The sequence below is a fragment of the Eumetopias jubatus genome, unplaced genomic scaffold, assembly GCF_037043125.1.
Source record: "Eumetopias jubatus isolate StellerSeaLion01/CBP00866 unplaced genomic scaffold, mEumJub1_p1.0 scaffold_7, whole genome shotgun sequence".
Lineage (NCBI taxonomy): Eukaryota > Metazoa > Chordata > Mammalia > Carnivora > Otariidae > Eumetopias > Eumetopias jubatus.
Genome location: NW_028274813.1, coordinates 43,149,821 through 43,167,391, shown reverse-complemented (window position 1 = coordinate 43,167,391; position 17,571 = coordinate 43,149,821). Strand labels below are relative to the sequence as shown.

The 17,571-nt window shown below is 42.3% G+C and overlaps 1 protein-coding gene across 1 annotated transcript in view; it reads left to right on the top strand.

The window, feature by feature from the left end:
* PELI2 (pellino E3 ubiquitin protein ligase family member 2) overlaps positions 1 to 17,571 on the top strand; it is a 207,351-nt gene that overhangs the window by 41,190 nt on the left and 148,590 nt on the right. The window contains exon 2 of the mRNA XM_028111992.2: positions 10,151 to 10,280. Within this exon, the coding sequence (XP_027967793.1) occupies positions 10,151 to 10,280 (130 nt within the window). The remainder of the gene's footprint in view (positions 1 to 10,150; positions 10,281 to 17,571) is intronic.

Sequence of the window (17,571 nt, the reverse complement as noted above, 5' to 3'; positions counted from 1 at the left end):
CTAACTTGTAGGTCATATGCTTCTGTAGCACTGAAGGTTGGTTGTTACAAAAATCATTTACTACAACTGCTCAGAAAGAATTCCTCTTGTGTAATTGACCTGATTCACCTACTACCTCTGCTGTTACAAAATGTGGTTTTAGAGTGTGCTTTCATTTCTTGAAACAAACTTGATTTTATATATATTCTAATATTTTCTGATCTTGTATTTCAACTATTATGTGTAGGTCTTCTAGAAATAAAAGAATCTTTAGAAAAGTTACGTGAAAGGATGTGAATCCATGTAGCCTCAATATGCATGATGGGAAGCCATCACCGGGCTTTAGCTTTGTAGCTCATTAAAGTATTTACATTTGGTGTAAACCCTTCCCTCCCCCCACCCCCATCCTGTCATGGGTAATTGATTAAAGTGAATATATTTTATAACCATCTTGAATTTAGTTGTTAAGAGTATTAATTATATATCTCTTAATTCATCAGGGCATTGCCCAACAAGTTTTCAAAAGTTGGGTTTGCTTGCTCTGACACATCCATATTTCTAGGAATTTCTAGATTCCATGTGTGTATGCTAAAGGTTTAAAGTAAACATTAGTAAAGGTTACATTGTGTGATTCTTTTTAGGAGAAATTTTGAAAAAGGAAACGCAATTTGAAGTAATTATTTTTGTAGTTAGGAATAATTATAATTTATGAGACAGAAGAGATTCCAATGCTAGTTTCAATTTCTGGCTTTAATTCTTTGGGCCAGTAATAAAATCTTTGTACATCAAGTTCCTTATTTGAAATGCCCAGAACTTTAGTATATGTTAGGTGGTGGGCCCAGTGCTAGTTTTAGATGCTTCTTTTTTTGGCAACCTTTGAAATGCTCTTTTTAGAGGCCTCTTACTATGGTGGAAGTTGTATATAAACAGATTTAAAAGACTCAATGCTTTGCCAAATAGACATAAAAGAATTAGGATCAAATTACTAAATTTGATTTTAGAGACTAAGACCTTATATACACATATAGCTTATTTGAGGGACCACAGCTTTTAAATGACGTTATTTATTGAAAAGAAGACCTACAATTTGATGAAATCCTCTCTTTAAAAGGTATACATTTTTTTTTAAAGTCAGTTTTTCTTAATTGAAAAAGAGATACATTTGGAATTCTAATCTTTTTCCTTCAGAATGGAAGTCTTTATATATAAAACCTTGGGGGGGTGTGTACACACACACACACACACATATATGTGTCTGTATATACACACACACACACACACACACACACACACACACACACACACACACACACACGTATATATATGATATTTTTTGTGTCTTTAGCCCGAAGTCTTTAGGTACAGAGGAAGCTACTCACGTTAATGTGCTTTTGAAATTCAGAACATCATTTGATTTTTGCCTTATAATTCTGAGTAACAAATCATCCCCAAACTCTGACTTTTAAAACAACAATGATTTATTCTCATGGGTCCGTGGGTTGTTTGAGATGACTCTGCCTTAGGCAGTGATTGAGGGGCTCTGCTTCATGCTGCCTGTGTGTGGTTTGGATCTCCTCCAAGTGTCTGTCCTCCTTGGCAGGCTGGCTAGGACATGGTCTTCCCAGAGGATGATCCCAACTACCAAGTGCATCTCCAGCCCCTGCTTGCCTCCCTTTGGCCCAACCCAAAGTCCAGGACAAGGACGTTCACCAGAGCTAGAAAGTCATAGCTCAGGGCATGTCTTCAGGGAGCAGTGAAGAACTGGGACCAGTAGTTTAGCCTACCATATGCAATTCATACACCTGATCCTCTTAGCTTAGGTGATGAGAGGCTAAAATGAGCAAATGTTAGAGCAATGAAGAAGGAACATTGGGGATTTGATCTGTTTTCCAAAATGGTGAAGGATGTAAAGAAGTGTGGAGTGTAAGATGGTACTAATCCAAGAATAAGATAAATCTTTATGTGGTTTTTGAACTGTACAAATCTTGTACTATATCAAATTTTTTTTTTTTGGCCACACTTTGTTTTTTTTCTCTTTGTGATCTTTTTCTTTTAGGAAGCAGGTTACTAAAGAGTAGTAATACTTGAATTTTCACCTAATAGGGTAAGCAAGTGATTCTCTGCCATAAAGCATTGAGATTAATACACGTTTAGTTGGGAGTGTTTTGGATTGTTGGAGCCAATGACAGAATAAAAGAAGTAGTCTTAGATGTTGTGAGAGTAACGTAAATAGCTTTCTCTATTCCTGATGCTTTGCATATCTTTAAGTATTCAGTGAAAAATGCTCTGCTGTTGGCCCTCCAGCAATGCTTAAAAATCAAAGATTCAATACAGTACAAAAAAAAAAAATCCTGGGTGATTTAGTGACAGTACCAATTTGAAATGAAAAAAGGAGGAGAAAGACTTCAGTCGTGCAAATGACTAAGTATTAGATGATAATGTTCTTTTAATAAACAGTTCCTTTGTTTTTGAGGTAGACTGGATTTGCCTTGCATGTTCATTCTGTTCGTTTTCTTTTGAACGGCCTGGTTGGAGGAAGAAGCACCAAGGGAAGTGTGACCCTCCCTATAGGAATTGAGTAAATGCAAGAAAGAACCAGGTGATGGCCCAAGGGTCAGTGGAGGCTGGGGTCCCCGCCTCTCCTGAGCACCTCTCCCAACACCAACACACTGCAGCAGAATCCACACGGTAGATCGGTAGGCCTTTCTCCTTTAGGGCTTCTGAGAAGTTCAGGGACTTGGGCCAAGTCCCCTCTGGAATGGGAGGGAGGACCAGGAGGGCTCTCCGTGTACCTCCTGCTGCGGAGGGGCTGGAGGAGAGTGCGTGGGTGTACAAAGCCTGGAGGAACAGCCTAAAAGCTCCTGCTGTGGGGGCAGTACTGTGTTCCTGATATAAAAAACTTTTTAATACTTCACCTTGGGAAATATTTTGATATGGAAAAGCTAAAAAACAAAACAACAAAAAAAAACAATCCTCACGATAAGAAAAAGGCAACCTGCAAACATAACTGCCCTCAAGATCTGGGAGGCTTTTGGAAGGGGAGTGGCTGTAAAAAGCCAGTAGTTTCCAGAACCGCCCCAACCTTCACCTTCCTGAGTCAGGAGGATGGCGTTTTAGCTGGGTGTGACCCCTTCTGTGTCCATCCGTACTTGGAATGCTCCAAAGAGGCTTGGGAATCTTTTTGAAACTGAATTTGTAATTTTGTGTTGCGCTTGCTGTAGCTGAAGAAACAGGCCTGTCTTTGGTAGGTTCCCAGCCCCGGGCAGGAAGGAGTGGGGAACAGGAGTGGCTCCTGTCTCAGGATCCCTGCACCACTGTCCTTTATCCCCACAGTAATGTGGTGGCTGTGTAATTGAGCCCCTCCTGGGTTTTAAGGTGCCACGTAGAGGTGAAGGGGCTTATGCAAATCAAAACGAAACTTCTCGAAAAGCATCCAGTCAAAACAGCGTAAGTTATAAAGGGAAGATTAACCCGCGCCATCGCACCGGTCTGGTATAGCAGATAGCTCCTGCAGTTCCATGACTCCGACCCCACGTGCAGGTCCTGATTCAGAAGCTAATGTTCCCCTTTATTTTTTTCCCCTTGTGTTCTCACTTCTTTTCATTAGCATTTATCAGTATTGTTTTACAATTGTCTGCCTTCCCCTCCCTCTCTCAAGAGGCAAGATCGCTTGTGAGTATCCTTAGCCCCTGGCCCTGGGGCTTGACTCACCCCAGGTACCTCATGGGTGGCATTCTTGAGTGAATATATTGCTTTCATATTGATTGGACCTTAAGTAGCTACTTGAAGCAAAGACCATTTCCAACCAGAAATGGGACATGGAGAATTCTCATTTTCAGGCCAGGCCCAGGAAGATTTTCTGAATGAAGTGGATGTTGAAAAAGCTGCAGCAGGTAATACGCAGAGGGGAGAGACTGTTCTGGTGCTGCCATAATTAGTTCTTTGGCCAGAAATGAATGTCGGTTTACAAAACCCTACGCTACGCAGCATTTGTTAGGCACAGAGGAATAAACACTGTTGGGTCCCAGGGCTTTGTATATAATGTTCATTTGGGCGAGGCAAGTCCAGATGTGTTCTGCCAGAGTAAACGGTGAGTCGGGGCTGTAGTGTCAGGCTGGCGTCAGGCACTTACGGGCTTATGTGTGTTTTCATATAGTTGCACTAGTGCGTTCACTACCCTGGTGAGCTGGGATGTGCCGTGTCGAGGCAGGTGCCACGTTGCAGTTTATCAGACTCTGTGTCCTGTCTCCGTCTTGTCTGTCGTGGCCCTGACCTGTTCGTCGGCAGCAGATAGCTTACTTTGGTTATAGTAGTTGCTCATGATTTATCTGTGGAAGTGACAGAAATGCTTTCGAGGGAGGGCTGGATGTTCAGACTGTGGCAGGAAGCCAGGCTTCTCGGAAACCCAGTCCTGGGATGCTGTACTCCACGTTCTCTTCCCCATTCTCACGTGGATGCGGCTTTAAGTTCAGGCTGGTGAGGATCAGATGTGATGCCTCCAAAATGGAATGGGAGCCCCTGGCCCACACCTCTCTTGCTGTTTCCTACAGCAAATTCTTTCTGACAAATGCATTTTTTAGGTGGCAGGCATCTCCTCAAGACTGTATCTTGGTGTTATATGCCAAGAAATGCCTTGAATTTAGAAATTGTCAGCATCTACTGGAAAGCATGACATTTGGCGTCTGACAAAAGCAGGTGTGGATCAGGGCTCTGTCTGCCCTCTCCTTGCTGTGCAAGTCTGTGTGTGTATATTTCAATCATCCAAGCCTGTTACTTGTCCACAGAGAGTAATAATGCCTCTCTCCCATCGTTCCTTGTCCAATGGTAAATGCACAGCAAATGCTAGTGAAAACATGTGAACTCTGCATTTTAAACTAGGAAAAACCCTTGACTTGTGAGGTTTCTTACACAGGTTTTTCATTGTCATTCACAGCATCCAAATACCTTTGTTATTAAGACCAACTATTTGCCCTGCATATATGAAGAGTTAAATTTTCATCACACACTTAGTAAATAAGTGGATGTTTTTAACATCGCCAGAATTTTTTTTTTTTTTTAATTGGGAAGCTTGAAAAGCAACTTGTGGGTTTGAATCCAAATACCCCTCTTCGGCTAAAACAGGTGGCAGCAACACTTGGAAATAATATTTCTACGAACTTACTGGCCAAAGAGCTTGCCAGGCTGGGGAACATTCTGACCTTCTTCCTTGGAATGGTAACTTTTTGCCTTTGTCAGTACATCTCTGGGATCTTCTCCACTACATAAGCAATGGTCCTTCTCTCTTGTCATGTAGTCGCCCTGGGCGGGTCTCAGTGCCTGGGTGCCCCCTGCACTGGTGCGCTGTGGTAGGTGCTGTGGATGGACCGGATGTTCCTTGGGGGACGCTGGGCTGGATGGGGAGGCAAGAGGTGGGAGGGGAAGAGTCTGTCATCATGCTGAGCAAGAGGTGACCATGCCTGACAGATCAGGGACGAAGGAGAGGCTGTGATCAGGGAGAAGGGAGCGTTAGGGCTTATTCTAAGCTCCTGTTCCTGTGTAACCAACTATCTCCAACTTAGTGGCTTGGCACAGTGACCATTCTTACTTACTGCACCATTCTGTGGGTCAGGAATTCGGGTAGTGCTCAGCTGGGTGGTTTTTCTGCCCCATGTGGTATCGTGGTCACTTGGTAATAGTCACCTGGGGGAGAGGCCAGTCCAGAAGGTTCAACACTGCTTTGTTTGCGTGACTGGTGCCTTAGTGGGGTGATTGGAAGGCTGGGCTCAGCTGAGCCTGCCGACTGGAGCACCTACGTGTGCCCGCCCCCCCCAACACAGTGGTCCCAGGTCTCTTCCGTGGCAGCTCAAGGCTCACAGAAGACCCAGGCAGAAACTTGTAAGGCTCTTTCAGATTTGGCTCAGAAAGTCTCAGAACGTCACCTTCTCCACATCTTGTTGGTAAGCGAGTCCCTAAGGCCAGCCCAAGTGTAGTCTAACTCCCCTCTCCCTGGGGGAAGTCCTTGGCATCTGTGGTCCTCTCTGATCTGTCACACTGATTCGAGAGCCAGTGGGAAACTTTCAGGGTGGGATGGAGGTTGGACATGGTGGTGGCAGGACCCATGACCAAATGTACTTTTTGATTTGGGGCAAAGATCAAACATAGTGAATTGAAGAGGCCAGGAGTGTTGGAAGCAGGACAGTGGGTGAGGAGCACTCTGCTGAGATTCTCAGCTGTGAGGAGAACATGGAAAGGGAGGGGAGGCTCAGAGTGAGACCCAGGGTCAGGAGCTGGCTTGTGTTTACTTGTTGGAGATGGATAAGGTCCCCAATGACCCAGTCTTTTCCAGATCATGGTAGCACATTTTTGTTCTATGAACTGGCCTTTTAACTGCTTGAACACTGTTAATTCTGTCTTCAGTGCTACAGCTTTCTCCTGTTCCTGGCCCTTCTGCCTGTGACTAAGAAGGGGTGAGAAGGGGCTATTTCTTTAAATGGTTGCATTTTCTAGGGTCTCTCCTTGCCTTCTGGTCCTTGACTTCTTCATTCTGTACTTTTTCGGGCGTATCTCATTTACACTCGTGATTTCAGCTGCCACACTTGCAGCGTAAAAGCACCTGGTCGGTAAGGTCTCTCACCTCCCACATGGCTTTCCCTGGATATCCCTGTAACTCCTGTTCTGCTTCCTAATATTGCCCCCTCACCCCCCCGCCGAGGCCAGAAGCCCGTATGCCATTACCTTTCTTTGTCCTGCCACCTTGTGCAGCCAAACAAGTCCCCAAGTACTATTGATAGTGGTCTTCAAAACCATGTGCTCAGCCATGGCTGCAAGTGTGCATCCCTGTGCCACTCTGACACCTACACCTGGAGCCCTGCATCAGAACCCCAGACTTGGAAACTCACGAGACTTAGGTGTGCATCTTTTGGTATAGCTTCCCTGGAGTTTCTGAGGCTCACCTGGCACTGAAAACAGTGCTCTGAAATTTTCATCTCCTCTTCTAACACCTTTCCTTGCTGCTTTGGTTTAGGCTGTTAACATTGCCTGTAGCTGTCAGGACCAATTACCACCAACGAGGTGGCGCAAGACAGCGGAATGGATTTCTCATGGTTCTGGAGGCCTCCAGTCTGGAACCACGGTGCTACCAAGGTTGTGCTGTTGCTGGGGGCCCCAGGGGGCGGGGTCCTTCCTTGTCTCTTCCCGCTTCTGGTGGCTGCAGGCGTTCCTTGGTTCGTGACTGTCCAACTCCAGTTTCTGCCTCTCTGTTCACATGGGCCTGTGTGCCTCATAAAGACCCTTGTTACTGGATTTAGAACCCTCCAGTAGCCTAGGATGATTTCATCTCCAGAGCTTTAACTACATCTGCAAAGACCCTTTTCCCAAAGGATCTGGGACATGGACCTATCTATTTGGGGTCCAACATTCAACCCACTACACTTCCCTATGGTTCGGCTAGTTGTCCCGTCTGATGATCTTGACTCTAATCTGGCTGTCCATCCTGCGCCGTGCTGTCTCAGCATTTACTTTATGTCCAATCATGTTAGTCCTTTGCATAAATCTTACCGGCTCCCTATTCTCTGAAAAAGCCATGCCGTCATGGAGCGCCAGGCTCTTGTTGTCACCTGGCCTCTGCCTTTTACCCTCAGGCCCGCTACTTCTCTTCCCTTGAACTTGATGCTCTCACAGTACTGAACTACCTACACTTCTTGCCTTTGTATGTACTATTGCCCTGTATTCCCATTTAGTCTGGTTCACGTTTTGAGACCATTCACACGTTGTCTCTTCCATGAAGCCCTCCCTGATGCCTCTTCCCACGAGCTTTGTGCACTAGTCCATTTTGTTGCATATAGGTCTTACCACACTTGTTCTTATGCCTTTCTCTGCTCTTAAGTGGAGAGATCTGAAGACCAGGAAGCCGATATTCATCACTGTAGCTCTAGGACTTGGCATTTTTAATATTGAATGAATGACCATGTAGCTTCACCGAATTAGAAACTTGTCTCCCTGTAACACTTGTTTTTGCACCATCACCTTAATTATTTTCAGTAGGATTTTTCACCAGTCACTGTTTAGCTGTGTTGAGTGAGTAGGTAATCCATATGTAGATGGCATAGTGTTTGCTTAACCTGCAGTATCTGCTTCTATGCTCAGGTCACTTAAAACGTTTCTGCATATGTTAAGGTGGTACTAATTTTCGTGCCCCCCCCCCTTTATATTAGGTGGGACTTTGGGGTTGTAGGTAGCAGAAACCAACTTGAGTTAGCCGAAACTGGAGGATGTCATGAACAAGGGTCAGAGTACAACGGGGCCAATAGCAGCCCTGAGCATCTTCTTTGTCTCTGGTTGCTGGTCTCTGTTCATCTGCTTCATTCCTCACTTCTCTGCGGCTGCATCATGTGACAGGTTGGGACATCCGCCCAGTTGGTGCCCTTACATCGTACAGCTCTGGCCATCCCCAGACACTGGCTGGCTTTTTCTCTGTCCCAATTTTGTGTTTTCCACTATGGCATGTCCTTGGCCAATGTGGGCCAGATGTCCACCCCCAGCCATTCAGCTACAGTGTGGTGGGGAGGGTGCTGGCCTGGCCATTTCATTCAGACATGGTGCTGGGGCTCACCTGAGGCCATTAAGGGATGGGTTCCTGAGAAGGGCGTGTAGTCATGAGTGGATCCCTAAAAGGCATCTGACATCCTCTTGCTGCATTAGATCTTCTCAACCTGCAGTATGTCATTGAAAGATGGGGCAGGGAGCTGGGGAGACATGAGAGGCACAGGAAACCCTGCCAGATCTCTGTGGGGAAACGTTCCTCTAAACTGTTGAGAGTCCTAGCTTCAGTTGATTTACATATGTTTCTCATAGAATGTTCATCTTGATTTAAGTGATTGGGAAATATATTAAAACAAAGTAGGTTTATGAGGGTGGTTTACTCACAGATACTTTCATTATAGTAGCAATCACAAGTAATGTGTAAGAAAACAGTGCATGTTTTGATCTTGCCTCAGAAAGAAGAGACTTGAAATAAATCATCTCTGTATTCTAGAGACACTTTTATGTAGCTGATGTTCCTTTGTGATGGAAATGGAACAGATTAAAAACACAGCAGGAATAACTTCAAGTGATAATTTAAATCCATTGTCAAACTGTAGCTACCAAAGTATAAAACAAAAAAAAAACCTCTTTGTTCTGACTTTTACTGTTCATGAGCCTGAGGGCCCCTCTGCCATACTGCCCACCATGTTTTGGGTGTGGCTTAACAGGAGGCAAAGGCAGGACTTTCAAGTTGAAAAGAACTTCTCCCAAGAAGGGAATGGAGAATAGTCCTGTCAGCGTGGCGACAGGAGACATTGGTCAGAACATACAGGGACCCATTAAATCCAGAGTTAGAAATACCATTGAAAATTAAAAAAAAAAAAAAAAAACAAATACCAAGTGCAATCCTGAATTTCTTTAAACACTGGTATTAGCTTAAGGTACTAATGTGGGAAATCAGCATAAGGACTTTGTTTGCTTTCCAGATGACTTTTTAAGTTATTGGACAGTTTGGACTAAAACTTTTTTTTTTTTTTTTTTTACTTCTGGGCCTCTTTATGGGCAACCTTCTTGTGAAGTCCTATTTTATGTTTAATTTTCACAAGGTATTTTTGCTCACCTGACAGTTTAAAGGTTCAAATAGAAATGAGAATGAATGTGGAGAATTCAGAAATTTTAAGACGGTAACTAACTAAATTTGGTCTTCTTACAAATAAAGATCCTAAAGACATTAACATGATTTGGGAGTGAGAGATGAGGTTTAATTAGTATGCTATTTTCTAACTAGTTCATTTAAAAATATTTCTTGAGTGTTTCTCTGGGGTCCATTAGAACAACACTTGCTAAATTGAGCCAGCACTAATACAGCCTCTGCAGAATTCTCATTTGCTTATTTATACTGTTTCTTTCCAAAAAGATTTGAAGAGTCTGACTTTATAGAATAGGAAACCTATAATTACTTTGTACATCACTCTTAAATTAAGTTTTTGGAAGTGATTTGAATTTCATTACAGCTGAAGTCGGTTTTGCAGCCCATTCCTTCTGTGGGGTGTTTAGCGGGTGATTTTTTTTTTTTTTTAATGACCATCCCTGTTTTTTTCTCTTATTCCGTCTTTTTTTTTTTAACTTAAAAAGTCTACAAATAAATGAACTTTCATCTTTTTTATAGGTACAATGGTGCTCTACCTAATGGAGACCGAGGCCGGAGAAAAAGCAGATTCGCTCTCTATAAGCGGCCAAAGGCAAATGGAGTCAAACCCAGCACGGTCCATGTGATATCCACGCCACAGGCCTCCAAGGTAGGTGGCTCCTGAGAAGTTGGGAAGGCCTTGGCAGGTGGTGACTTGCGGTCACTTCTTGTCTTTGGCTGCTTTTTTTTTTTTTTCTTTCCAGTTGCCTTTTTTTTTTTTTTTTTCCTCTCTTGGTCGGACAGTTTTTCAATCATTGAGGGTAGGTAGTTTTTCTTTGGGAAGGGCTGTCCTGTGCTTTGTATGTGGAGCCACATCCCTGGCTTTGACCCACTAGATGCCAAGAGCACGTCATCCCCACCCCCAACTACCACTGCTGTTGGGACAACCAAACAGGACTCCAAACACTGCCACAGGGCCCCTGAGTGGTGGGGTGGGCAAACCAGCCCCTCCTGCCCACCTCCCCCCGCATGATGGACCACTGCTTGGGATATAGTGGAACCAACATATGTCAATTTAAAACAGTTGTGGTTGGAAGATAAATGATGTTCTTTATCCTAAAGAGTTTTTGTATTAAGTCTTAGTAAAACCTCATTAAGATTTGTTATTTTCCTTCTATTTATTGAGTAGTAGTTTTCATATAATCTGCATGTACAGGGAATTGAATTTGGGTGATTATTAGAAAGACTGGAAGTAAACAGAGCTAAGTGCCATAAGAAGTTTACTACATCTCTTCTCATAGGTTTGAAATATGTAAAACGTTAATTTTTAGGACTACTTTATTTTCTGATCTATAAATGGGGGAAAAACCTGAGTTTCCATTCTGGTTGACATGTTCCATCTATTTAGATAGGACAATTTTCTAATTAAGTAAATTAACATGTAATATAGTTTCCTTTTCTATAAAAATTATATTCCCCTGAAATATTTCATATGGTGCATTGGCTATACATGTTTATCTTAATGGGTTTGGACCATCTGGAATAAATAAGACTTGATTCCCATTTTTACTGAAAACCCATAGTTCAAAGGGAAATGAATAGCTTCAGGGAAGCATGCGTGGTATTTATGTTCCGTCCTAGAAACTGATGACCTTGGCTAATGTTTTTATTAAAAAAAAAAAAGCTCCTGTTGCTGTTTCTGAAGCCGTGACATGGGAAAAGTTTGCTAGAATGTACCAATTAAGGTTGTCCTGTATTAATGAGGGAATGGTTAGATCCAAAAATACCAAACACCAAGGAAACAGTAAAGATTAATATTTAGCAGCCAAGTTTTTGGCTAGAGAAAGGGAAATAAAGTAAGTTCTAGGAAGGGAAGGACACTTGATAGGGAAAACAAAGGAAATGAGCTTTACAAAAGATTCTGAGAAAAGGGGAAGTGAAGTAACAATCTTGGAAGGTTAAGGAAGTAGGAGAAATATCTTATAGTCGAAAAATATTTGGAGGATACCAAGACAAAAGTTTTTAAGCATGTGATCAGTGCCAAAAATGTTCTGATATTACAGACCTGGTCCTCACATTTGTCCATGGGTTGGCATTCATCTTTCCTTCCTCTAGCTCTGTGCCTTTATTTTCCTTAAGCTGAGATTTGATATTGATACAATGGCTTCAGATATTTAAGAACATTTTTATAGAAATCTTTGACTACTCAGGTTTCATGTTGTGCTAGAATATGAAATACAGCTGGAATTTGAAGTAGATCTTCTGGTAGTTACTACCAGATCAGTGGCTTTTCCCTTGTTTGTTACCCACCTCCATCGGCTCCAATTTTAGCTTTTTATAAAACTTTAACCTTTCATACCTAGATTTTACCTGAAGTCCTTTAAATTCTAAAACATTTGGTCTCAGTCCATGTTTATGGTCTACGTTACTAGTGAGGGGAATTGGTCTTTGGTCTTGTAACCTGGGAAAAACCTATATTCTCAGGACCTCGGTTTCCTTCTCTACAAAATGAATGAGTTGGCTGTAGACAGGAGCCACGCTGAGTCAGGCAAGATACTTTGGTTATAAGCAACACGTGATTCTGTGCTTGGAAAAAAAAATGGAGAAATTATTTAAGGTTATAAGGTAACAACAGCTCAGAGAGGAGAACCAGACTATCAGCAGGGGTTAATATGGACATTCTTGAAAGAGTGTTGTAAAATGACTTGGCTCTACCTTCTGTCTCTCTTTGAGGTTTTTAATTGTCAGGAAAGGGACTCTAGTAGGCCTGGCCGGGGTCAATCTACTATGACCAGACACACTTACTGTGAGTGGATCAAGTAGCCCTTATTGCCTTTTCCTTCTGCATCTTACTCCTCCTGGTACCTTGTACATCGAGGGCCTCCTGCACAGGACTCCACCCTACCTGAGCCTAGCACCTCGGTCACAAATCCCTCACTCCTTCTGTTCCCGCTCCTGGTCAGCTGTGTCCTTCCCCTCCTGCTCTAACTGCTGTGTTGACCCCTAGACAAAGTCTCTTAGATATTTAACCTTTCCTTCAAATGTTTCTCCTCCTGCCTCACCTGAACTGAATGCTGATTTTTCCCCCCACCGATGCAGTCTTTTTCCTCTTTTCTTGCCCCCCCCATCTTTCCAGTTTATGGAACCAGAATGATTTCATTCTGCTTCCATTTCAGTCTGTTCTTTAACCCTACGTTATTGATGTAAGCTGCCTCTCCCCCTGCGTCTCTTGACCTCACTGACCTGCACTCCACTCTTTTGCATATTTCAGTGATTGTGTACCTACCTCATGGCATCTGTTTCCCCTAGCCCGTGTTAAACCACACATTGGCATCTGTGGGTTATAATACTTTAACTCTTCCAATTTGACTGTCCCTTCACTTTTCCCACTTATATAGTGTACCTTAGAGTCCATACTCTCCAGTACATTCTACTTGTATATACATAGCTTTCTTATCTAATCTTAAGACCTCTAGCCCTTCAGCCTGTCCTCGGCTCCTTGTTAGTCCTCTTGGGTTTTCCAGTTATGTGCTGACTTCACCCTGGATTCCTTTTCTCTGGTGCCACTTGGCACCCCTCTTGGTGAGTCCCTGTCTCCGGGCTCATCCTAGGCCCTGCTGGCCTGTTTTTACTTCTTTCTTGCTCACCCCATTTCCTGTCAGAATGCCAGGGTATGTGGTGTACTTGGCAAAAGCTATTGGACCTGAATCAGCAGTGGTTTGTCTGCCCTGAAATTTCTGATTCTGCAATATGGGTAATGAAAGGGTCCTCTTTGATTTGGACTTGTAAACGGGAGACCTAGAAGGGCAGGTGTGGTTACCATTGTTAGAAGGCCAAGTGCTGATATTCTATGTTGTTTCTTCCCTCTGCTGCACAACCTGGGGCACACCAAGGTGTACTCCCTTGTGGATAGTAGTGGCTGCTGGAAAATGGGGCCTCTGAGTCTTCCGTGCATGCCACTGTCCACACAAAGTCCGAGGAGGACAGCAAGGACGTGCTACTGTTGTGTAATCTCGGATTTGTATACTCACTCCTCGTGTGCATATTTGCTCTTGAGATAGTAGTACTCAGATATTTCACTTAGTTCATAATTGTTTAAAGAAAACCTAAAGTAAAACCTTGTTTTACTTTTGGCAGTTCTGTTACATAGACATAGGGCATTTAGCAATTTATTCACCATTCATTTATTCAACAAATATTTATCTAGCACTTTTCTGTGGCCAAGCGTCATGCTAGGGATTGGATCTACTGCAGCATGCAGACCTTGTCTGCATGGAGTGAATTGTCTAGCGGGGAGGCAGACAGTAGATTCTCATGTGAATACATGCTTAACTGCACGTTGTGAGAAGTGCAGGGCAGGAAAAGACGATGGAGCTGTGAGAACAGGGGTGCAGCGGGGGAGCTTGGATGGGGTAGACAAGGCAGGACCTCTGAGGGCACGTGAGCTTCGAGGTGAGGGGTCAGGAGGAGTTAGCCAGGCGAGCAGAGTGATCTGGAACAGAGATTCAGGTGTTGTTTTTTTCTAAAAGGAAACATTGAAGGGTGTTAAGTGGAAGACGTGGCATAATCAGACTGAGAATTTAAGTCCTTTTTTGTTTGGTCATTTCCATTTAAGGCTGTGGGGCAACTGTTGTGCTCCTTATCAGTAAATAGGATGGTGGTGGTGATGGTGACTGTTTTGGTAGCAACATGGTTTAAATTTAGCGACATCACTGCGGGGAAAACTCTTCATCACGGTTTTCCCTTGTAGGCTGTGCTTTATTGAAATCTCCTTTTTTGGGCATTTTTACTTTTTAAAAGTGACAGGCTATCCCTTTGTTCCAGTTGGCATATTTCAGAATGGAAAATATCCGTGGTCTTGGAGTGACAGTTTAAAGAGAAGTCAGAACCATTTAATGTGATCGTTGCCACCAGGACCACTCTTGAGCTGTTGGCACTGCAATGGCTCTCCTGGTTGATACTGACACTCTTCTTTATCAATGAATAATACAGTAGTAATTGAGATGGGGTAATATAAACTTCAACGTAAACTCATTAGTTCAAGCTAATTTTGTAGGCTGTAGTGGCATCTGCTTTTGAAGTATTGTCTGTCCAGCAGTGGGTGGTCTGTCTGCTGCACAGCTATTCTGAAGCTGCAGCCTTCGGTGCTTTAGGAAACTCCTGTTTATCATTATTCTCAGACTGTTTAATGCAGCTTTTAAGTAGTTTTTTTGTTGTTGTTGTTATTGTTTTACTTTGTTTTCTTTCATTGTTAACGGAATGTAATTCTTGGGTTAGTGGTATCTGGTGTTCTGATGTTTATAAGTTCCAGAAATTCATTTTATTATAAAGGGGCAACAAAGTTTGGATAAGTCTTGTCCTTGTAGACACCATAAACATGAATATTCTGAATCTGGCAGAAAAAAAATTAGTAATAAACTGCAGCCCGCAATATCTTTGGGTCCTATACAGGAATACCAACCTAAGACAATTTGCATTTATAGAATGGAATCCATCTTAATGATTTTAACAAAATATAAACCCAAACAACCTAAACTTATGCCTCGAGGAACTAGAAATGGAACAACAAACTAAGCTCAAAGTTGGGAGAAGGGAGGAAATACCAAAAGATCAGAGCAGGAGCAAATGGAGAGGGAAAAAAAGCCAATAGAAAAGATCAACGAAACTAAGAGCTGATTTTTTGAAAATATAAAGATGAATCTTTAGACTCACCAAGAAAACAGGACTCAAAATTAGACATTACAATTGCTACCACAGAAATAAAAAGGATCATAAGAAATTACTCTGAACAATCATAGGGCAACAAATTTTTTTTTTTTTTTACGATTTTATTTATTTGACAGAGAGAGACACAGCGAGAGAGGAAACACAAGCAGAGGGAGTGGGAGAGGGAGAAGCAGGCTTCCTGCCGAGCAGGGAGCCCGATGCGGGGCTCAATCCCAGGACCCCGGGATCATGACCTGAGCCGAAGGCAGATGCTTAACGACTGAGCCACCCAGGTGCCCCAGGCCAACAAATTGATCAATGTAGAAGAAATGGATAAATTCCTAGAAACATACAACCTATTGAGACTGAGTCATGAGGAAATAGAAAATCTGAACAGACCAATTACTAGTAAGGAGATTGTTTAGGGGTTTGATTGCTAATTGAAAGTACAGGACCAGAAGCCTTCACTGGTGAATTCTACCAAGCATTTAAATAAGAATTAATAGGAGTTCTTATCAAATTCTTCCAAAAAATTGGAGAGGGAATACTTTGAAACTCTTTTTACGAGGCCAGCATTACCCTGATACCAAAACCAGACAAGGACAGTGCAAGAGAAGAAAATTGCATGCCGATATCCTTGATTGAACATAGATGTAAAAATTCTTCAAATATCAACCAACCAAATTCAACAGTACAATAAAAGGATCATACACCATGATGAAGTGGGATTTATTCCTGGGATGCACGAATGATTCAACATCTGCAAATCAATGTGATGTACTACATTAACAATATGAGAGTAAGAGTCATATGATCATCTCAGTAGATTAAGGAAAAACACCCAGAATTCAACATCCATTTGTGATTTTAAAAATGTTCAACAAACTGGGTAGAGAAGAAATGTACCTCAACATAATAAAGGCCGTATGTGACAAGCCCACAGCTAATCTCATAGTCAGCGGTGAAAAACAAAGCTTTTTCTCTAAGATCGGGAACAAGACCAGGATGCCCACTCTGGCCACTTTTGTTCAATATAGTACTAAAAGTCCTAGGCAGAGTAGTTAGGCAAGAAAAAGAACTAGTCATCCAAATTGGGAAGGAAGAAGTAAAGTGGTCTATTTGCAGATGACATATTATTTATAGAAAACCCAGAAGACAACACCAAAAAAAAAAAAAAAAAAACTGAGACGAATTCAGTAAAGTTGAAAGATATAAAATCAGTATCCAAAAATAAGTAACAAACTCAAATTAAAACTCATTTACAGTTGCATCAGAAAGAATAAAATAGGAATAAGTTTAACCAGGGAGGTGAAAGATGGGTCCAGTGAAAACTATGTGATGTAGATGGAAGAAACTGAAGACACAAATAAATGGAAAGATCATTCTTCTAGTCGATGAGCATAAACTAACATGGATGTCCATACTACCCAAAGCAATCTACAGATTCAATGCGATACCTATCAAAATTCTAATGGTATTTTTCAGAGAAGTAGCATAAACAATCTGAAAGCATGTATGGAACCACCCAAGAACCTGAATAGCCAAGGCAGTCTTGAAGAGGAAGAGCAAAGCTGGAGGCATTATGCTCTCTGATGTCAAACTGTATCACAAACTTTTTAGTAATCAAAAGAGGATGGCATTGCCATAAAAACATACCCCTAGGTCAGTGGAACAGAATAGAGAGCCCAGAAATAAACCCACACATATATGGTCTATTTAATTACAAAGGAGCCAAGAGTAATCCAAGGGAGAAAGACAGTCTCTTCAATAAATGGCATTGGAAAAACTGGACAGCCACATGCAAAAGAATGAAACTGGTCCCCTATCTTACACCATACACACAAAAAAACAGCATAAAGTCGATTAAAGGCTTGAACGTAAGACCTCAAACTATAAAACTCCTAGAATAAAATATAGAGAATGAGCTCCTTGACATAGGTCTGGCAATGATTGATTTCTTGACACCAAAAGCAAAGGCAATGAAAGCAAAAATAAACAAGTGGGACTACACCAAACTAAAAAGCTTCTGCACAGCAAAGGAAATGGGCAACAAGATGAAAAGGCAACCTCAAGAATAGGAGAAATAGGATTTTCAAATCCTATATCTGATAAGGAGTTAATATGCAAAATCTATGAGGATTAAAACTCAATAAAAACGGTCTGACTTAAAAATGGGCAGAGGTTCTGAACAGACCTTTTTCCAAAGAAGAATTCCAAATGGCCAACAGGTATGTAAAAAGGTGCTCAGGGACACT